Here is a 24,063-nt window from a genome sequence, read left to right on the forward strand (position 1 = left end):
TGTTTGTGTGTGGTCAGCGGGGTCTGATTGCTCTAGTAAATGTTTAAACTCTGAAGGTCAGAGACGGGACAGCAGCACTAAAGGTTAGATAGATGGGGGCTGAATGTTGGCTGGTCAAACGGCACCCACCCCTTCACAAGCCCCTCTCTCCCTACATCCCAGGGGTTCAACAGTCAGTCAGCTGTGTCTAACTACTACACTGCCCGGTGAAAACTACGACCAACCCCCCCAGGCAACGCAACACCTCGCACAGCAACACTGGAACAAGCGGGCCCTGTGCATTAGCTGTGCGAGGGGCCGCCCGTGCATGTCAATAGGTGTCTCCCTCCGCCTCACCTGCGATGGCCTGCAGCAGTCCACACACGTTGAAGATGCTCTTCTTCATAATGCTCTGGAAGCACATGGTGAAGACGGAGATGAAGGCCACGGCACACAGCAGCAGGATGCCTGCCGCCAGGAAGATGGCCGCCGCCTGCCAGAACCCGCTGGCGATCTCCCCAAAGTGCGCGGCGTACGGCCCGCAGAGCACGCCGCGCTGCAGGTGGGGCAGCTTGATGCAGCGGCCGTAGATGCCCAGGGTGGGCCGGTAGGCCTCGCCGGCTGCAGTGGCGCCGTGAGGGCTGAAGACGGCGTCCGGTGTCCGGGGGGAGCCCACCAGCCAATCGGTGCTCATGAAGGCGATGAGCTCGCCGAAGGCGACCACGATGCTGAGTAGAGTCCACAGCATGGAGCGACAGGTCACGATCACGTGACACATGGTGGTGTTGACGTCTGCAGTGCTTCTGAAGTGTTCCTGGTGTTGTCTGTTCAGTGAAGTTCGACGGGGTTGATTCCGGGAGAGGTGGACTGTCATCCAGGGGTCACACAGGTGGGGTCAAAGGTGAAGGTTCAAGTCCTCAGGGGTCTTCAGGAAGAGGGGAACGGGTGGAGGGAGAGAGCAAAGAATGGGTTCCTGTTGTGCCAGAGGTGTGGGAGAGAGTGAACAGTTCCAACGCAGGGAAAGGAGGAAGGAGGAGGTGGAGGGCGGGAGAGGCTGGTTTGGAGGCAGGGCCTGAGGTCAATGATTCACAGTGTCCCTCTATTTCTTTACTCTTATCTCCTCCTGCTGTTGTTCTTGTTCCTTCTTTCTGCTCGGTCACTCTATCTTTTCTTTCCGTCCTTCCTACTGTCTTACTCACCCTCTTTCACTTGCTCTCTATCCCGTCTTGTGCGTAGCGAGTAAACAGTATCGCTTTCGTCTTTCTCTCTCTCTCGTTCTCTCTCTTCTGGACTCTACATCGTAGTGAAGGCGTGTCTCCAGGGCCAGCCAGCTGGCTTCTCACCAACTACACACCTAGAGAGAGAGAGAGAGAGAGACAGAGAGAGAGAGAGAGAGAGAGACAGAGAGAGAGAGAGAGAGAGAGAGAGAGAGAGAGAGAGAGAGAGAGAGAGAGAGAGAGAAGGGAAAAGAAAGTGAGGATGTGATCATAATTTATGACAGACCATGGTAAAAACGTATAGCTGTGACTGTATTAACAGTGTTGGTATGGAATGTTTCCGAAGCCGCCTCCCAACTCGCATAAAATGTCACTTTAAATCAGCAAACACAAAACGGGCCATTGACACAGCAGTTTTAATCAACCAACCATAACTCTAAGACATGTTGTGTCAAACACAAGGCCCGCGGGCCGCATTCGGCCTGTGACACATTTCTATCCCGCCCGCGCAACGATTTGGGTTGTCAATTCATTTTGGCCCGCTCCCATACAGCTCGCGAAGCACTGCACTGACAAGTCACAGCAAGCGCTGCCAACATGCTGCACGCCCCACCACTCCTCCCAGACCCCCCCCCCCCCTCTTCTACCAGAACGAAAGTTTAAATGTGTTGTAGGCTAAATGGCCATGCCGAGTTTCAGTACCAACAGGTCCTTGCAGTATTCTACAGAACATGTCATCTTGATTGTCAATAAGTGAAAAGATAAAGGACTCACACGCCGGTATAAATTACTACTAAAGGACAATAGGACACACAGGCGAGAATAAAAGAGTCGACAGTCTACTTTATGAAATGACAGCCTGATGGCATCACATGGGTGAATTCAATGTCAATGAAGCTGCGTTCGTGTGTCGGGTTTACCGTGCGCAGCGGAGGAGAAGTGTACACAGGCCACCGTCCTAGCTAGGACACTAAAATGTTCACCATGCAAAGGAGAGGCATGTAGGCCTCTTACAGCAACATTTGAGTAGCAGGCCTCGGCTGGCTACTCCACTACAAGACCTTGAGATTGCACCATACACCAACGCTGCATTCAACCGTACTGGCCATGCATGCAGTGCGAAACGAAAATGAAAAAGAGGTTTTAAGTTTAAGCGTTACAACAACCATGTTTTTGTTATTTGGAGTTAAACACCTTTTGATTCGGGTCACCTGCATAGCAGCAAATATCATTATCTCTTATTTTGTATTATAATGTATTTAAAAGAAATGACATACAGAATCCTATTGTAAAGAGATATATTTTTATATATATATTTTTCCCAATATAAAACAAATAAAACAACGGACAGTTTGTGGACACGTTTTTTTTCCGTTAGGCTATGTCTGGCCCACGAATTCGTTGTGGTCCCCCCCCCCCCCCCCCCCTCCCCAATATGGCCCTGGCACTGATTGAGTTTGACAGCCCTGCTCTTAGAGTAAGTGGCGTAGCGCAGCCGTGGTGAACGAGAATCACGGTGAATAAAACATACACAGACAGAGGGCTTGCGAGTCAACAACCTCCTGTCAGGCTTAAACAAAGCCAGACCTGGAGAGGAAGAGAGGAGGAGGAAGAGACAGAGGAGGAGGAAGAGACGGAGGAGGTCGAGAGAGAGAGAGAGAGGAGGCCTGGTCACACAGATGTCTAGATGTGTGTTAGTGTTCGTTTGAAGTGGGGCCTCCTCTCCTTTCTGAGTGTCTTCATGTCGGAGAGCCCGGAGGAACCCGGCTGCTCTGCTCTCTGTTTTGGTTTCCCCCCGCAGAGCTCCGTGACTCACGGGGTCAGAGAGGAGAGATGTGGAAAGAAGGGATGATGGATTCTTTTACAAATGGATGCAGACGGAGGGAAAAAAACAAACGCCAGTCTCAGATGAAACAGCCCGCGCCGCTGACCTACGGTCAGTTACCAGCTGATAGCAGCTCGGCTTTCCAACCACCGCGGAGCTAACACATAACAGATCTAGAATCAGCCTGCTTGAGATAACCCTGCTGACACAGTCAATTTATAAACACCAGCACTACAGAACCCCAGTGTCACCATCACATAAAAGCTACAAAAACACTACCAGCACCTATCCCAGTGACGTGAACATGACGTAAGCTCTATCAATGTCAGGGGGGGTAACCCCAGGGGGGTAACTCCAGGGGGCGGGGGTAACCCTATCTCACTATCCCTATCTCACACCCTATCTCTATCTCACAACAACACCGTCATCTCGCAGAGTCTGTCACTCGCTGGAGAGTTGAATAGATAACCTAGTGACACTCTAGACTGTCTCCCATCTAACAACGCACCATTCACTACCATCACTAGAAGGCTGTGGGATAACGAGCCGTGACATCATTTCACAACTCGGCCATTCCACACACCATCTCTAAACAGGAACCAGATAGCTGACCCACAGGGCTTTGGTTTCACAGCATGGCCTTTAAAGCGAATAGACAATAAATAAAGCATGTCAACAGACTAGAGCTGAGGGATTTGTGTTGTTTTGAGGTCGGTTCTGTTTGGGGTTTGATTATTTACAGCATCATGTGGGTGGAATGCTGTAACAACACTGAATTAAACAATAACAAAATAAAACAAGTCCCATGATGGTAGTGACTGTCCCTTACTGCGTATCACTTATTAACTACAATGTATTCACATTACTTTACTTTAATGGAATATTTATTTTTATTTGATGACTTTATTATTTCATTCCAAGTCATCATCTCATGCCTATAGAGCTGCTGTCTATGCTGCCTGCCAAAAAAAAATCACTATTTTAGTAGTTCTTCAAAGTAAATAAGACATACTTTTATGACTGCTGAATACCAACTATCAATCACTTAGATCATGTATTTTTCAGGCTCGTGAAGCAACTGCTCTCCATCACTCTCTCCTCAGTCTCCTTGTCTGCTTCTCACAGACCGGACCAGTTTAAGTGGGTGCGCAATGGATTATGGTCATTGTAGTTAATTACCACGTTTCCTTGCAGAATATTGGCCTGTTGGAAACTACAACTCCCCATTACATCCCACAGTTCAGGCTTGACGTGATTTATCTATACAGAAAAGCACACAGAAAAAACAAAAAAAACGAACTGGATGGAATAAACCGACGCTGGTCAATTAGTTGTTTAAAACCGACAAATAACCAACATTCCAGTTAATCACTCAGCACTACAACAGGCCTTGGAGAGATAAACCAGAGCAAATAATATATCCCTTCCTACTGGCTTCACTTCAAAAAAGCCTTTTCACAAACAGTGGTCTTCTTTTATCTAACTGTTAGTTTACCTAAAAACACATGTTAATGTACAGTCCAACTTGGCACATAGACACTAACAATAAGGCAGCTTAGCAGTCCATGTGAACCACCATATTAATGTAAAGGAGATCCTGCTACAGAACATCAATGCTGCAGTAAACGACTCGAATGTAAAAGCTGCTGGCTTAGAAACCACACGTTGTATTAAACAGTTGATGAGCCCAACGGCAAGGGAGTCACGTGTTGATGGCTTCCCCCTCAGGCCATGCTGAGGTTGTGCCTCTCACTGGGCCTCTGGATCTCAATGAAGTATCTGGGTCTACTGGGAATCACTCACTCTCTCATAACTCATCTGACAGCTGAGTGGATCCTTCCAGGGTGACATTTCGGCCTTTTCCCAGGAGTGGATATGGGAATGTTGGATCTGGAGCAAGAGCGGAGTTCATAACTTCATCTGCGTGGAACTTTTAAAGGGTCAGCGGAGGGCGCACCTTGTCACACACACACACACACACACACACACACACACACACACACACACCTGGAAGGACGGGGATTTATTTATTTATTTTGAAGTCGTTAACACTCTCCTGAGTGTGCTGAAAACCACTTACATAAGGTTCTACCTTCTCAGCAGGCTCACTAACTAGCGCTGCGTTTTCCATCAAACAACTCCAGTCATGAGTGCAGACTCCGAGCACATCAGTGAGTAGTAAAACTGTGTCTGGTATCGTGAAGCACTGAGACTGGAGAGATGATCGCACACACAGACCTTTTTTTTCCTCTGTTCTCTGAACCGCTACCTTCCCCCTCTCCCTCCCGCCCTTGCTTCCACCTTCCCTCCCTCACCAGCTCATGGGAATCCCTCAGCCCGTTCCTGGACAGTGTGTGGGGAGTGGGAGGGAGGGCCGGTGTGGGAGAGTCTGAGGGAACATGGGGCCAGGCAGTCTGGGGAGCCGGGTAAGGAGCGAAGCGGCTCGTGGAGCGGCCTGGAGCAGAGCCAGGGGCCGGTGGTAACTAGGGCTGTTGTGGTGGCCGTATTACTGCCACACTCATGAAGGCAGTCAAATTCCACGTGACCGTTTAGTCATGGTAATTAGGCTTCTCCGAGCTCTGATGCTGCTGATGGTCATTAGTAGCCTACCAAACTTGCTAACTGCCTGGTACTCAGCACTCTATTTTCCCTCGAATCACTCTGACATCAATGCAAATGTCGTCGAAAATCGAATTAAACACTTCATGACAGCCCATGAGCTCATATTGCGCAACATTTCTATAGGCCATGCAATTGTGCAAGAAAATAGTGATGGCCTCTATTAAAAAGAGGAGGATCCCATCAGCTTTCTATAGGCTAGGCCTCCTATATCTATTTCTCAATTTAAGCAAATATTAAGCACATTGCTTATCTTTACAACAGGAGTATAGCCTACCTTGCTGGTATGAACATGAATCACGGGAAAAGAGTCCTCCATTTGCTATTTAAGTACATAGATGACAGGTTTATGATAATAGTATATGCTAAATCCTAACAAATTTCACACATATATTATGTAGTATATGTAAAGATAAGATTAAACCAATAATTAGCCTATCACTTATATATAATATATATATATATATAAATATATTATCACTTGTGAATGATGCCCAGCCTAAGGCAAGAAACAAAGTATTTTTTTCCCCGAATAGTCGCTCGCCTCATGTAGCCTAGCACATAGGCCTATAAGTTTTGATAAGGTTTGTATCACAACTAAAATGGCCAAATAACTAGTAGGCTATGTGTGGAAGCCAGGAGATGCTAAATGTGTTTATGTTAATTAACGGTCAATTACCCTGAGACCAACAGTTATTTGCTTGACAATCGCCGGCTGACGAAATTTCGTGACCGCCACAGCCCTAGTGGTGACGCGTGTGCTGCCTACGCTCTGAACCTCCTGGTCGTATTGGTCACACGGCCCCCATGGAGAGGGTTAGTCTGCTCTGCTATGAGGTCACACTCCCTTTAGGGGGGCTTAGTGTGTGTGTTTAATTCATTATGCCTGAGCTAGGGAGATGATACAATGACAGCATACTGACATTTTGACCTCTGTTATCCTGTTGAAATATCAACAGCCCCCATGGCTTTCCTCCCTCAGTTTCATTCTCCTCTCTTCTTCCACTAAAGAGACAGAATGACCCAGATCTGTGGGTGGCTAGCGACTGTGTGTCGCGTGGTGTGTTTCCAAGTCTGGTGAGGTCATAAGAACAGGCGTAGGATTAGAATGACTTTTATTAAATCGCAAATGTGCTTATTAACTAAACACACGCAAACAGTCCCGACGACCTCAACCGGACAGGATTAGTCACTGACTTGATGCAAAACAACGTTTCCAGTAACTCTTTCTACTTTCAACACACACACACACACACACTCACGGACAAACACATGCGCACACTAAAAGACACACAAACACACGCACGCCAGGTCGTTCTAGTTCATAGTTGAGTCAGTCTCTTGAAACAAAAACCTGTAGATGTTCTGACACCTGTGATGTTCCACAGACTCCAGTTCAAACAGCGCCAAGAGGAATGATTCTGGCTCAGTCATGCACTGGGACACTCTGAGGCAGAGGTCAAACGTTTACCGGCCAGTTGCAAAGACTAATTCCTCATTGACACACAGACACACAGACACACACAGACACACACACACAAACACAGACACAAACACAGACACACACACATAGACACACACACAGACAGACACACACGCACATGCACACACACACACACACACACACACACACACACATGGATGTTGTTTAAAAACACTTAGAAAGCAGAAAGGATCTGAAGCAGCTGGAGGTAGGTACACAGGGCAGGACCAACTGACCTGCTTTGAAGCTTAGGCCACTTGGCCTTTGACTCCAACCAACAGGGGTGCCTGATTGCAGTGTGTGTGTGTGTGTGTTTGTGTGTTTGTTGGAGGGGATAGGTAGAAGAGACAGATAGAGCATTGAATTGACAGAGACAGAGACAGGGAGATAGAGGGACAGAGACAGAAACAGAGAGACAGACAGCTAGACAGAGGGTCAGAGAGAAACAGAGACAGAGACAAACAGAGGGACAGATGGATAGAGGGTCAGAGAGAAACAGAGACAGACAGAGGGACAGAGACAGCGGGACAGAGAGAGTGACAGAGGGACAGAGAGAGAAACAGAGAGACAGATGGATAGAGGGTCAGAGATAAACATAGACAGAGACAGACAGAGGGACACAGAGACAGAGACAGATGGATAGAGGGTCAGAGACAAACAGAGACAGAGACAGACAGAGAGACAGAGACAGAGGGACAGAGAGAGAAACAGAGACAGACAGAGACAGAGGGTCAGAGAGAAACAGACAGAGACAGAGGGACAGAGAGACAGAGGGACAGAGAGAGAGAAACAGAGAGACAGATGGATAGAGGGTCAGAGAGAAACAGAGACAGACAGAGGGACAGATAGACAGAGGGACAGAGAGAGAGAAACAGAGAGACAGATGGATAGAGGGTCAGAGAGAAACAGAAACAGACAGAAAAGTGATGAGAGGAGAAGTGGACAAGTCTGGGCATGTCTGGTCTTAGGGATGGGCATGAGTAGTCAATTACTCTATGTCAAAACTCGATCTTTAACCAGAGATCAAATATTTTTTTGAATACTGTCAAACTATTTGGTGGAATGTGCTTTGTGGCTGCCAGAACAGGCAATTGCAAATGTGTCCTGATTAAATTAGTAAAAAATGAAGACAGCGTGAATTTGCTTTGACTCTAGTGTTCAGCTTTTACATGTGCATTTGCGGGTCACAACAGAAAAGGAACCAAGCCAAGCGTCACACAGGTCTCCTCCCTAAGTTCCGACCGCTCCCTCTACAGACGCTGCTTGAGCACGCACACAAGCTCACATTAGGCCTACAGAAAGAAGTGCCTATAAAATCTATCGAACTGAAGGGATACACGAGCTACATTCCATGCCAAATGACAAGTTTTGTTTTGTTTTATCACAAATTCTAAATGGATTGGATTTTCAAGTGGGGAAATACAGTGCCGTGAAAAATGATTTGCCCTCTTTCCAGTTTTCTCTACTTTTGCATATTTTTAATACTGAAGTGAATAACCTGAGTGAAGAAATAACACAACAATTACATACCTATTTCATTTATTTCATAAACAAAGTTATGGAACACCCAATTCCCCTGTGTGAAAAAGTAATTTCCCCCTTACACTCAATAACTGGTTGTGCCACCTTTAGCTGCAATGACTCCAACCAAACGCTTCCAGTAGTTGTTGATCAGTCTCTCACATCACTGTGGAGGAATTTTGGCCCACTCTTCCATGCAGAACTGCTGTAACTCAGAGACATTTTGTGGGTTTTCACGCATGAACTGCTGGTTTCAAGTCCTGCCACAACATCTCAATTGGGATTAGGTCTGGACTTTGACTGGCCAATCCAAAACTTCATATGTGTTGCTTTTGAACCATTTTCGTGTAGATTTGTTTTGTGTGTTTTGGATCAATATTTTGCTGCATGACCCAGCTGCACTTCAGCTTCAGCTCATGGACAGGTGGCCTGACACTCTCCTGTAGAACTCTTTAATCCAGAGCAGAATTCATGCTTCCTTCTATTGACCTTTCCACACGTGAGTTCAAAATATCTCTAATGGTCACCCCAGTGTGAGTTGTTTTATGAGCAGGATGTCAGAATGAACTCAACAGGAGAGTTAACCTGCGCTGCCCTCAAACCAAGACACATGCTGTCTGCTAATTATCTATAGGCTAATATCAATTTGTGGATTTGAAATCATTTTCAAACAAGTTTAATTTTCTGACAACAGTTTGAATTGAGGTGTGTTCCGCCTCCACATAAATTCACATAGAAGTAGCCCATTTCACTGTTGCGGACAATGTTCAGTGCATTCGGAAAGTATTCAGACCCCTTGACTTTTTACACATTTTGTTATGTTACAGCCTTATTCTGAAATGGATTACATAGTTTTTTCACCTCATCAATCAACACACAATACACCATAATGACAAAACAAAAACAAGTTTTTAGACATTTTTGCAAATTTATTTAAAAATAAATTAAATATGACATTTACATAAGTATTCAGACATTTTACGCAGTACTTTGTTGAAGCACCTTTGGCAGTGATTACAGCCTTGAGCCTTCTTGGGTATGACACTACAAGCTTGGTATTTGGGGAGATTCTCCCATTCTTCTCTGCAGATCCTCTTAAGCTCTGTCAGGTTGGATGGGGAGCGTCGCTGAACAGCTATTTTCAGGTCTCTCCAGCAATGCTCAATCGGGTTCAAGTCCGGGCTCTGGCTGGGCTACTCAAGGACATTCAGAGACTTGTCCCGAAGCCACTCCTGCGTTGTCTTGGCTGTGTGCTTAGGGTCGTTGTCCTGTTGGAAGGTGAACCTTCGCCCAAGTCTGAGGTCCTGAGCGCTCTGGAGCAGGTTTTCATCAAGGACCTCTCTGTACTTTGCTCCGTTCATCTTTCCCTCGATCCTGACTAGTCTCCCAGTCCCTGCCGCTGAAAACATTGCCACAGCATGATGCTGCCACCACCATTCTTCACTGTAGGGATGGCACCAGGTTTCCTCCAGACTTTGATGCTTGGCATTTAGGCCAAAGAGTTCAATCTTGGTTTCATCAGAGCAGAGAATCTTGTTTCTCATGGTCTGAGAGTCTTTAACCTGTTTTGGAGACTGTTTTTTGTTTGGAATTTCCGATGACTGACATGCCCCAAAGTAAACTGCCTGTTACTCAGGCCCAAAAGCTAGGATATGCATATACTTGGTAGTATTGGATAGAAAACATTCTGAAGTTTCTACAACTGTTAAAATAATGTATGTGAGTATAACAGAACTGATATGGCAGGTAAAAACCGAGGAAAATCCATCTGTATTTTTGTTTTGAGGTCACAGGCCATTTCAGTGCCTATGGGAAATACAAATAGATAGGACCCAGATTGCATTTCCTATGGCTTCCACTAAATGTCAACAGTCGTTAGAAAGGGTTTCAGGCTTGTTTTTTGAAAAATGAGTAAGTAGTTCGAAAAAATACAAGGTGTCTCTCATTAGAAAAGTAGGCTTGTTGGCGCATGAATGAGGTGCGCGCTCTTCGTTATTTATCTTCCCTATTGAACATACTATTCTCCGTCTTAAATATGATCATTTATTTAGATATTAGAGTACCTGAGGATTAATTAGAAACATAATTTGACTTGTTTGGACGAACTTTACCAGTAACTTTTTGGATTCGTTTGTATGCACGTTGAACGAGTGGATGACTGAGATTATTGGCGCCAACTAAACAGACTTTTTGGGATATAAAGAAGGACTTTATCGAACAAAACGACCATTCATTGTGTAGCTGGGACCATTGGGATTGAAAACAGAGGAAGATCTTCAAAGGTAGGTGATTTATTGAATCTCTATCTCTGTGATTTTGTGACGCCTGTGCTGGTTGAAAAAGTATTTAGATGTGGGGCACTGTCCTCAGATAATCGCATGGTATGCTTTCGCAGTAAAGCCTTTTTGAAATCTGACAACGCAGTTGGATTAACAATAATAATAATAATAATTCATATTTTAAATTATGTATGACACTTGTATTTTCATGAATGTTTAATATTACGATTTTTGTATTTTGAATTTCACGCTCTACAATTTCACCGGATGTTGTCATAGGTGTCCCGCAAGTGGTTCATGCACCAAAAGAGATTTTAAGTGCCGTTTGGCAAACTCCAAGCGGACTGTCATGTGCCTTTTACTGAGGAGTGTCTTCCGTCTGGCCACTCTACCACACAGACCTGATTGGTGGAATGCTGCAGAGATGGTTGTTCTTCTGGAAGGCTCTCCCATCTCCAAAGAGGAACTCTGGAGCTCTGTCAGAGTAACCATTGGGTTCTTGGTCACATCCCTTACCAAGGCCCTTCTCCACCGATTGCAAAGATTGGCTGGGCGACCAGCTCTAGGAAGAGTCTTGGTGGTTCCAGACTTCTTCCATTTAAGAATGATGGAGGCCACTGTGTTCTTGGGGACCTGCAAAGCAGCAAAAATTTGTTGGTACACTTTTCCAGATCGGTGCCTCGACATAATCCTGTCTCTGAGCTCTATGGACAATTCCTTCGACCTCATGGATTGGTTTTTGCTCTGACATGCACTGTTAACTGTGGTACCTTATATGGGCTCCCAAGTGGTGCAGCGATCTAAGGCACGGCATCTCAGTGCTAGAGGCGTCACTACAGACACCCTTGTTCGAATCCAGGCTGTATCACAACCGTCCATGATTGAGAGAACCCATAGGGCGGCGCACAATTGGCCGAGCATCGTCCGGGTTTGGCCAGTGTAGGCCGTCATTGTAAATAAAAAAATTGTTCTTAACTGACTTACCTAGCTAAATAAAGGTTACATTTAGACAAAATATAGACAGGTGTGTGCCTTTCCAAATCATGTCCAATCAATTGAAATGACCACAGGTGGACTCAAATCAAGTTGTAGAAACATTTCAAGGATGATCAATGGAAACATGATGCACCTCAGCTCAATTTTAAGTCTCACAGCAAAGAGTCTGAATATTTATGTAAATAAGATATATATATATATTTTTATTTTTTATTTTATACATTTGCCCAAAAATTCTAAAAACCTGTTTTCCCTTTGTCATTTTGGGGTGTGTGTAGATTGATGAGGGGGGGGGGGGGAATGAATCAATTTTAGAATAAGGCTGTAACATAACAAAATGTGGAAAAAGGGAATGGGTCTGAATACTTTCTGAATGCAATGAATGTTCGAGGATTTACTGAACTGGACAAACTTATCTCTTTGATGAAAGCCCAACCACCTCCCCTGTGTTTCCTCAGATCATGTATGCAGACATTTGCGCAGTCTAGCACAAGCTTTTTCCCCCTGGCACATCTTCTGGCTGGCGCTTGCATTGCCTTCATTGTTGTTTTCCTTACAAATAACTTTGGATATGTGTGCTTTCCTATCAAAGTAAATGCCTTATTGTCTGTATATCGTGTTGTCGTTACTACTGTAGCATAAAGTATGTAGGTATGGAGCATAATGTATTTACTGTTTTATTCATGTTTTCAATTACTGGTGACAAATCATGCATTCCGATTCTTGCATAGATTGTAATGACGACACACCCCCTTGAGCATGCATACTGCAAACAGACCCAACTCATCTTGCCTCCTCTTCTTATCTTTAGTTGACCTCTAAAAAACAAACATGGTGGCGCGCACAAACTACCCATCGTCTGATGAATTAACATTTTCAGAAAGTGTTTTACTCAATTATATTGATCAATGGTGAGCTCACCCGTGATGTGATGAATTGTCAATAGTCATTTCTATTAGTTAATTCATATTCTGTTAGTTAAATATGACCGCTTGTGTTAGGTCAATCTCCCCTCAGTTAGTGCTAGGACTAATGTAGCCTACATTTTACGGTTTGGATGATTGTGTCAGGCTGTTGCCACTTCTGTGAATGCAACGTTGTAAGGACTGTTTGTGCAAAAAGTTTCTGTGAAAAAAAAGTGTTGCCAGCTCCAACGCTGACTCCTGCATCAATCGCAAATGGGCGTTCTAAATAAGCATTCTAATCACACCGGTTTGAGCGCACGCTGCAGGTCACCACTGTATAATGATCCTTTCCCGTGTGTTGGTACGTGTCAAAGGGTTCAGGTCCTGAGGCAACAAAGATTCCCAAGCCATCACACTGCCACCACCATGCTTGACCATTAGTACGAGGTTCTGACAGTGGAATGCAGTGTTCCGTTTTCGCCAGACATAATGTGATCCATGTCATCCAAAAAGTTGACTCAGGTTTGCCAAAAAAGCACCTGGGTGATCATCAAGACTCATGGAAGAATGTTCTATGGACAGATGATTCAAAAGTATAACTTTTTGGACGAGTGCCACTGCTGAGGTTACTGCCTTTTGAAGATTGTGTTCCATGATATAATATCACCAGTTGATATTCCGATTTCAATAAATCAATCTTAAATAGCACTTTTTGTATTGACTGAATACACACTACTTCAAAAGTTTGGGGTCACTTAGAAATGTCCTTGTTTTTGAAAGAAAGGCACATTTTGTCCATTAAAAGAACATTAAATTGATCAGAAATACAGTGTAGAGATTGCTAATGTTGCAAATGACTATTGTAGCTGGAACGGGCAGATTTTTTTATGGAATATCTACATATACATACAGAGGCTCATTGTCCACAACCATTACTCCTCTGTTCCAATGGCACGTTGTGTTAGCTAATCCAAGTTTATAATTTTTAAAAGCCTTCATTTCTCAGAACAAGAACAGACTGACGAGTTTCAGAAGAAAGTTTCTGGCCATTTTGAGCCTGTAATCGAACCCACAAATGCTGATGCTCCAGATACTCAACTAGTCTAAAGAAGGACAGTTTTATTGCTTCTTTAATCAGGACAACAGTTTTCAGCTGTGCTAACATAATTGCAAAAGTTTTTTTATGTTCAATTAGCCTTTTAAAATGATAAACTTGGATTAGCTAACACAAAACACAACTGGTATTTTTTTTTTTTTACTCGAGTACTCGAAATGAAGAACATGCGAGTGCTGGAACAGTCAAAAAGTTCAAAGTCTGGTCAAGCGCAGTATCTGTAACTAAGATAAAACTGTAATATTTGCTTACAGTCGACATATCTACTAGTGTATCATAAGGCAGTGTATAGTGTGTGTAGGAAGGTAATGTTAGGAAAAAGCCTACTTCGATATTCCCCCTAGAGACAGATCAGATAGACAAGACAGGCAGAGCTTCAAGTCGTTAGCTATCATGAGCAGAACTTTCCCAGCAGTGTGACTCATGGCAGTGACTGGATTTATGATGTCTATTACCCTCTTTCAGAAGACAGAGGTAGGTTACGATTATTTAGGGATCATATTATTACACACACACACACACACACACACACACACACACACACACACACACACACACACACATACACACACACATACACACACACACACACACACACACACACATACACACTAGTGCTGAGAGATTAGTGCTTTTTGAGGTTGGTTCTGTTTGGGTTGAATGCAGAATGAAACAATTAATACAATAAGTTCCATGATGGCAGTGACTGCCCATTACTGCGTATCACTTATTAACAATCGTTTATTCACATTACTCTACTTGAATAAAATATTTGACTATGTTTATATTACATTGGTTTTATTTGATTACTTTTATTTAATTCCAAGCCATCAAGTCAGCTGCTGCCTACGCTGTCTGACAAAATCACTATTTTAGTAGTTCTTCAAAGTAAATAAGGCATACTGAATACCAACATTCAGTCACTTAGATCATGTATTTTCAGGTAGAGATACATCGCGAAACAACTGCTCTCTATCCCTCTCCATTGCGCTTTCTTCTCTCCCTCTCCGTGTCTGCCAACACTAATAGACGCGCAATGGATTATGGTCATTGTAGTTAATTACCACATTTTCTGTGCTAAACTATGTAGAATATTGGCCTGTTGGAAACTACAACTCCCGACTACATTGCACAGTTCGGGCTTGATCTGACTTATCGCTAGAGAAACTGCTCATTGAGCTCACAGAAAAAAAAACGGGACGAAATTACGATTTAAATAATTGAACAGACTTTGGTCAATTAGATGTTTAAAAAACGGAAAATAACTGACGTTTCGGTTAATCGCTCAGCACTAACACACACACAGATACCTAATAAGACCCCCTGCCAGCTGCACTGAACCTGTGACCCTAGACTTACAAACCCTAGGGTGTGTCTATGTGTGTGTACACAATACCACCCCCGCTACACTTCATCTGCACTACAGAGGACACAAATCTGCCTGAGTCACAGTGTGACAAAGTCTCAACAGCAGGGAGTCCCTCAGCACACTACCATTGACAGGAAACTATCTGCATATCTATGGTAATGCCGCAGCTACGGTAAGCGTCTCCCGGACGACGAAGTGGTTCATTCTGGGTGGTGGATGGTGCATGGTGGTCTCTCAATCGCATCTCTCTCTTCCTCCCTCCCTGTTTCTCTCTCTCTTCCTATACTCTCTCCCACTCCCTGGGGATAACTGTAGGTCAAACACTCATACATACACATACTGATGCTATGGATGGAATGACTATACAATTAGATCCACACATCAGGTTTTCATTAGGAAGACCCAAATAACGTCATCCGTCCATCAACTCAGGGCAGGCAGGGGAACAACAATATGTGTGTTTCTAGACATCCCCTAAATGCTGCCCCAGGGTCAGATTTCTTCAGATCCACCTAATGGTTAAGGTTATGATTTGGGGTTAGGCTTGTAACTATCCGTTCTCCTCGGACCACAGCAGTTTATGCTTTTTGCAAAACGACATGGTCTTCACTCTCCACTCCTGTCCTGAAAACCACTTTCAGCTGCTACTGTACCGCAAAGCAACTTCTGAAACACGCGCGGCCTCTTCAAAAAACATACACCATTACAATAGTGGAACATTCCCATGGCCTACTATAGACCTACTGAAAAACAACTTGGGAGTCATCAGTGTGAGTCAGGATGAGGAAGAGACCCTCTTCACCTCTGGCGTAAACACAAGATCAGAGGACACACACAGATTTTTGCACATACACACTTGCAAGCAGATATACCCCCTTCCCCACAAACACACACACACACACACACACACACACCACCTAGTCCTCTGGTAATAAGTAAATAAGTATATGACTTAACAATGGTAGTAGTGCCAGTGTTTGGTGACGAATGTCTGTAGTGCTCAACATTTCCATTGTGAGAATGCCAACCTTTGCCAGGGCTACTGTGTAACCTGTTCAACACTACAGTTACATTATGATTCAGAAGATGGAACATAATATTTACAGCCCATAGCATTAGTCACCCCCTTTGTTAGACTTGGGAAGCATTGCCAATCAGGAAAAATAACACTTGAAACTGTCTTCTAAACACTACGAGATAGAGGTGAGTGTGGAGCGCTCTCATTGGCTAAGCTGAGCTAAACATGACAACAAGTAATGTTCTGATGAGAGAACAGCTGACACAACACCAAACAGAAGATTAGAAAAAAAAGAAAAAAAACATATTCTCCTCCTTCAGTGCAGCTCTGCTGTAGCTGTGTACTACTGGTGGTTCTGGTCCCCACACACAACTAACCGCTCACGAGCACTTGAGACCCCAGTCAGTAACTCCTCCCGTAACTCACAGCCAGCACTGATTGGTCAGACACCGGAGCCACAGCCCTGAGAGGGTCCACATTAAAGGTCGTCACAGGTCCAATAGGACCTAAATTCCCGAGATCCAACCTGGGACCTGAGCGGACCCGGGTCCTAAATTCGGACTTTTGTCTCGGATCTGGGTCGGGTCTGATACAATTGCCAAGGGACTCGGTTATGTGCAATTAAAATGTGTTTACCGACTGGACCGGATTGGACCTGCCTTCTGTTAATTTACTGTTTGTGCGATGAGAACTGTGCAAGCTTGTTATCTGTGTCAAGCCATTGCAACTCTATAAAACGTATAGCTTAAATCCAGCTGAAACTGGCTCCAGTTGCTCACCACACGTGCGCCTGCTGCTGAGGTCAGAGAGAGAGAGAAGGAGAGAGAGAGAGAGAGAGAAGGAGAGAGAGAGGAGAGAGAGAGAGAGAGCGAGAGAGAGAGAGAGAGAGAGGGAGAGAGGAGAGAGAGAGAGAGAGAGAGAGAAGGAGAGAGAGAGAGAGAGAGAGAGAGAGAGAGAGAGAAAAGCTCAAGGAGAAAGTGTACAGTGAAAAGTAGCCGACAAGGGGAATGTCCTCGGGAATAAGTTTTAATATTGTAGCGGACAAAGATGAGAAGAATGTTGCCTAGGCCAAATGGACTGTGGTGCAACTCGCTATTCAGGTTTGATGCAATTTTCTACCTTTCATTTATTTATTTTCGTATTTACTTTCAATTGTTTCGCCATTTATAATAATTATTATTATTATGGGCCTGCTGTAAAATAAATAGCATAACCCTATTGCTGTGATCTGTTGGGAAGCACTAAGGTAGGCAAACACTTTTCATTCTGTTAAGCTATTTTCGTTGGCCAAAAGAAGTTCCAGCTGTAATGCTGTGTTTGCCGATATATAATGTAATGTGGCCTACTATGCTACTTTCACTCAAACCATGACTTTTAACGCCGCAATATAATAACCTGTTCATATTTTCCCTTTAAACAATGACTTGACTTACTTTTGATATTACCCTAAATAAAGTTAAACAACTGTTGTGAAGGTTTGGTGTGGTATGGTTATTATTAGGCTTCGATCCAGCAGGCCTATGAAGGCTGAGCGCCCCGGGGCGCTCCAACTGACTCCGACAATCGAGGTGAGGAAGAATGTTTTTACGCCGACCAGAGTTACTCCTTTAATCGAACAATATATCCAGATATATGGCCAAAGGTATCTGGACATCCCTTCAAATTAGTGGATTCATTTATTTCAGCCACACCCGGCGCTGACAGGTGAGTAAAATTGATCACACAGCTATGCGATCTCCATAGACAAACATCGGAAGTAGAATGGCCCATACTGACGAGCTCAGTGACTTTCAACATGCCACTGTCATCAGATGCCACCTTCGCAACAAGTCAGTTCATCAAATCCCTGCTAGAGCTGCCCCGGTCAACTGTAAGTGCTGTTATTTTGAAGTGGAAACGTCTAGGAGCAACAACGGCTCAGCTGCGAAGTGGTAGTGCACACAAGCTCACAGAACGGAACTGCCGGGTGCTGAAGCGCGTAAAAATGGTCGGTCCTCGGTTGCAACACTCACTAGCCAGTTCCAATATGCCTCTGGAAGCAACGTCAGCACAATAACTGTTCGTCGGGAGCTTCCTGAAAAGGGTTTCCATGGCCGAGCAGCCGCACACAAGCCTAACATCACATTGCGCAATGCCACGCATCGGCTGGAGTGGTGTAAAGCTCGCCGCCATTAGACTGGAGCAGTGGAAACACATTCTCTGGAGTGATGAATCACGCTTCACCAACATCAGTGCCGAACTCAATAATGCTCTTGTGGCTGAATGGATGCAAGTCCCCGCAGTCTGTTTTCCAACCGTCCTTTTCGGAATGGGTCTGACTGTCCTCGGGTACATTCAGAACGGGTCTGACTGTCCTCGGGTACATTCAGAACGGGTCTGACTGTCCTCGGGTACATTCAGAACGGGTCTGACTGTCCTCGGGTACATTCAGAACGGGTCTGACTGTCCTCGGGTACATTCAGAACGGGTCTGACTGTCCTCGGGTACATTCAGAACGGGTCTGACTGTCCTCGGGTACATTCAGAACGGGTCTGACTGTCCTCGGGTACATTCAGAACGGGTCTGACTGTCCTCGGGTACATTCAGAACGGGTCTCTATTTATAAATAAATAATTTATGCATATTGCGGGTCGGGTGCTAAAGCCATGGATCGATTTTGGAACGGGTTCAACTTTCCGGATCCGTGAAAACCTCTAGTCCACATGGCGACCATACCTCAGCCCAGAATTTGGGATAAAACAACAAACTCTGCAGCTAGCCACACAGGGCCTCCCTCTGTGGTGTGTGTCCTGTCTGCTCCTTCTCTCACACACATGCGCAGACTGCTAGCCAGGCTGCTGCCGCTAATGAGCAATATATGGCCTTTGAGACTCCCAGCCCTGTGACATCACCTAATGACCTCCAGTAACATAACTCGGACGGACGGGCGGAATGACAGACGGACCGACGGGTGGCCGGACTGAAGGATGGACTGACTAAGTTGTGTGCTGGTGTTTGGCGAGCCCCTTTTCAGCCTTTCCTATTGGCCAGTTTTAGAGGCGCATCCTTCATGAGGATGATGTCAGGCCAGTGGTTCTTCAAATCCACCTAAAATATTTAAACCCATCACATGAAGAAACAGATGCATAAGCGGTTCTTTGTGAAAGGAGTGGAGAAGGGTTCGAGAAACCATGCATCGATCCACTTGAGGTAGCAGAGCCGCAGAACACTTTAACAATGTCTGCTACTATAATCCATCTGCGTTCACCTTCAGCCCAATATAAAGACTCCTCTGTGACCCTGGGTCTATAAATGCTACAAACAGAACTCTATCTGTCTACTGCTTGTGTGTGTGTATATGTGTGTGTGTGTATATGTGTGTGTGTGTGTGTGTGTGTATATGTGTGTGTGTGTGTGTGTGTGTGTGTGTGTGTGTGTGTGTGTGTGTGTGTGTGTGTGTGTGTGTGTGTATGTATATGTGTGTGTGTGTGTGTGTGTGTGTGTGTATGTATATGTGTGTGTGTGTGTGTGTGTGTATATATATGTGTGTGTGTGTGTGTGTGTGTGTGTGTGTGTATATGTGTGTGTGTGTGTGTGTGTATATGTGTGTGTGTGTGTGTGTGTGTGTGTGTGTGTGTGTGTGTGTGTGTGTGTGTGTGTGTGTGTTAGAGAGAGGTTAATGGTCTGTTTAAGGCCATACAGTGTGGTCTTAGTCTATAGTACCACACCAGTGCTGATCTGGTTTTAATGCTGTCCTCAGCAGGAAATAGAGAATTCTAAAAGCCTCTTCAAATCCCTCCTATGCTATTTTTTCTTTTTTTGTAATGTCAAAACTTCCCTGAAAAATAAACCATCCATCTGTCCATCCATTTGGCACCTCTTAGGTGCTCTTGTCTTCATTCCTGCGTGTAATGAAATGCTATTGACAAGACAAGCTGAAGCACTATCAACTTCAGCAGTCAGCAACTCCATTAGCACCTAGGTCAGCTAACCTCTAGGCTGAGTGAAGGGTCGTTCCACCTCAAAAAGCATAAGAAAGAGCATTTCGAGATCCACCACCTCAGATTGTTCTGAAATTGTTTCTGTAGTTAGCAACAGATGAGATTATTATTTCTCCAACATTATTTGGTGATTTAAAAAAAAAAGCTTGCTGCCATTAAAATGCCCATCAAATGTTGCAGTACTGACCCTTATAGCTTTGTGTTGCTGCCACTTGTGTAATTTGGTTGGGGTGAGCGGAGCCTGACACGGACAGACAGCCAGACACACACACACACGTCTGACACGGTGTATCATTTTACCGATGGAGTGTGTATGGCAGGGCTACTCGGTGCTCTAAGGGTGATTCCTCTTGGCAGATTGTGGGTCTCCGACACAAAGCAGGCCTTCACATCAAAGACTGGAAGGATCAGAGGAGACTGCACAGACAGAAATACCCTCAGCTCTGAATATAGAAGCACACACACACACACACACACACACACACACACACACACACACACTGCATCCCCTCTGCGCTAGCATAGAGCTCAGAGCACAGACTCACTGTACACGCGCACCCACCCCCACACACACACACACACACACACACACACACACACACACACACGCACACACGCACACGCACACACACACACAGACGGTGGGTCGTTTGTCTTCCTTGACACAGATCAATCAACAGCATACCATAGAGCTAAACAGAGTATGAGAGAGGGACGAGCTCTTAAAGAAGAGAAAGTACAAAAGAGAAAACAGGCTGACCAGATCTATTTAGTTTGCTGACTTTGCTCCCTGGAATCAAGGTGCAGATTTTTTTTTTTAAAGCTATTGTGACAGCAATATAGTGAATGCCTACATATACCGTACAAACAAAGAAAGCAGCCATTTCAGACTATTGGGATGAAGGAGGAGGTGAGGAGAGACCCCATATATACTATTGAGATGGAATGCACTTGAGTCCATTTTGTCTTGACTTCGGAGCCAGATCTCCGGACGTGCTTCACATAATATGACTCCAAGCAGTTAATACACATCCATGTGTGTTTTAGATCAGTGCCGTGCCTGTGCCTGTGCCTGTGTGTGTGTGTGTGTGTGTGTGTATACGCGTTCTAAATCACCCCAGTCTCCAGTCAGCGTCGAAGAGGTTATCCAGAGCCCCCTCATAAAATCCCAGTGGAAACTGATGGACGGACAAATGGAAAGAAGATGGAAAGACAGCTCACTGAGATTCCCGATGAGTCTGTGGAGTTTCCAGTCAGGGAGAAATCCTACCAACGACAGGCCACTCTGCTCTGAGACTATTCCTGTTACACTGTCACAACACTGTGGTCCGGATCTCCAACACTTACAGAGGCAGCCTATACAGTACAGTACAGCAGTGGTTCTCAAACCTCTCCCCTGGGACCTCCTGCCCTTCCATGTTTTTGATCTATTCCAGAGCTAGCACCTGATTGACCTAATCATCAAGCCTTTTGTCGCATTCATAACCAAGTGTCAAGGCGGTAAGAAAAATCCAGTTGAATGGCCCCTCCAACTGGCAATTACTAAACTCGTCTATCATCCCTGAGCTCTGACTTCTCCCACATGGTGACCTCTGACGTCATCTACTAACGAAATTGCCTTATTTTTAGCGGTTAAATGTACCAACAAAACATTATTTATAAAAAGCAATCTATCAATATGGTTTTTGAAAATTATAATTTGTTTACAAGCATGATTTTGTTTATGGTTGACGCAGCATGTTGGCCATTATTTATGACATCACAACTGGTCATTTCCACCATTTCCGCGTTTGCTCCTAGTTCAAGGCTAAGACTAAACTGTGAAACATCTTGTGGTCCCCAAGGAGAGGTTTGGGAAACACTCCAGTACAGTATACAGCAGGTCATTCCACGCCTGCATATCTGAGTGTACATACCGATGGTAAAGATATGTAATATGGTAGAGACACACACACACACAGAGTCATAAAGCCTGACCACCTCACTACTAGACATTGCTGCTTTACATAACGACAGCGTTGAAAGGCCACTGGAATGTCAAAACTTCCCTGAAAAATAAACCATCCATCTGTCCATCCATTTGTCACCTCTTAGGTGCTCTTGTCTTCATTCCTGCGTGTAATGAAATGCTATTGACAAGACAAGCTGAAGCACTATCAACTTCAGCAGTCAGCAACTCCATTAGCACCTAGGTCAGCTAACCTCTAGGCTGAGTGAAGGGTCGTTCCACCTCAAAAAGCATAAGAAAGAGGACTTTGAGATCCACCACCTCAGATTGTTCTGAAATTGTTTCTGTAGTTAGCAACAGATGAGATTATTATTTCTCCAACATTATTTGTTGAAATATAATTAGATCTCTGATAAATTAAGCTAATTGATTGCATCCAAATTATCAATTTGAATTCATATAATATTCAATATATGGTACCTAACATCGGATTTTGACCAAACTTAGACATGAGTTAGACATGAAGAATCAAAATGTAACGGCAGATCTCCTCTTCGTCTGAAGAGGAGTAAGGAGAGGACCAAGATGCAGCGTGGTAAGTGTCCATAATGTTTTTAATACAGACAAAAACAATAAACGATAACTTGAAATCTACAAAAACCAAAACAGTACCGTGTGGCGACAAACACACACACGGAAACAAACACCCACAAACCAACAGTGAAACCCAGACTACCTAAGTATGATTCTCAATCAGAGACAACTAACGACACCTGCCTCTGATTGAGAACCATACTAGGCCGAAACAGAAACCAAACATGGAAAAACAAACATAGACTGCCCACCCCAACTCACGCCCTGACCATACTAAATAAAGACAAAACAAAGGAAATAAAGGTCAGAACGTGACACCAAAGGAATGGTCAGAAGCCACCGACACTCCATACAACTGCGGCTTTGAGTATTGTTTCTCTGTAAAGTATTTCCAATTTGGTGACGTTTTTCCTCCTGTTCAGAGAAATTAGAGAAATTCCGAGAAATTGAAGTTAATCTCATCCTACATCCTGATACTATCAGGTTCTGACCACTAGATGGTGCTGTTTATGGTGCTTTATTGACAATTTATTTGGATTTCTTATGCCTTACTCATTGTTGGAAAAAAGTTTTGTCCAAATCAGATGTTAGGTACTATATTTACTGAATATTATATGAATCCTATAAATTAAAATGCCCAATATGGATGATAGGATTAGCATTCTTTCTTGGAATATAATTGTATCTGTTTCTAACTATAGAAACGATTACAGGACTATCTGAGATTGTGGGTCATGGCTTGCTGAAATGACATGGAATGACCCTGTAGTGAATGTCTAGTAGCAGATATTGTGGTTGTATATTGTATCTTTCCATGTGCTCAGGGACTGAGGAGGTGTAAACACAGGGCTGTGTTGAAGGTGAGGGAGTCTCAGCTATTTCGGAGTGTGGAAAAAAGACAAAAGAGAAGGAGGAAAGAGAAGGACATAAGAGGGTGTTTTCTCAGCTGAGAGGCAGTGGTTGGATCCACCCGTCACAGAGGTCTCAATGCCTTTCCTTTTCTCTTCTCTTCCTCCAATCTCTTTCCTTCCTCATGTGTATGTTTGTATATGTGTTTGAATTTTGTGAGGGTGGGAGTATTGGGCCTATTACAGGAAGAGACTTGGAGGGGGGTCCGGGTGTGTGTGTTTGTTTGAGTGTGTGCGTCTTCTTCGTCTTCTTCTTCTCACATTGATATGGTCCTATAACACGGACACAATCACAGAATCCAGACATT

General features: G+C 44.4%; 1 protein-coding gene across 2 annotated transcripts in view; it reads right to left on the minus strand.

Moving 5' to 3' along the window:
* LOC139388393 (LHFPL tetraspan subfamily member 2a protein-like) overlaps window positions 1-24,063 on the minus strand; it is a 77,752-nt gene that overhangs the window by 19,971 nt on the left and 33,718 nt on the right. For both annotated transcript variants that reach the window (XM_071135028.1, XM_071135027.1), the window contains one exon: window positions 337-1,333. In XM_071135028.1, the coding sequence (XP_070991129.1) occupies window positions 337-853 (517 nt within the window). In that variant the 5' untranslated portion in view covers window positions 854-1,333. The remainder of the gene's footprint in view (window positions 1-336; window positions 1,334-24,063) is intronic.

The sequence above is a fragment of the Oncorhynchus clarkii genome, chromosome 29 (genome assembly GCF_045791955.1).
Source record: "Oncorhynchus clarkii lewisi isolate Uvic-CL-2024 chromosome 29, UVic_Ocla_1.0, whole genome shotgun sequence".
In the NCBI taxonomy this organism is placed as follows: domain Eukaryota; kingdom Metazoa; phylum Chordata; class Actinopteri; order Salmoniformes; family Salmonidae; genus Oncorhynchus; species Oncorhynchus clarkii.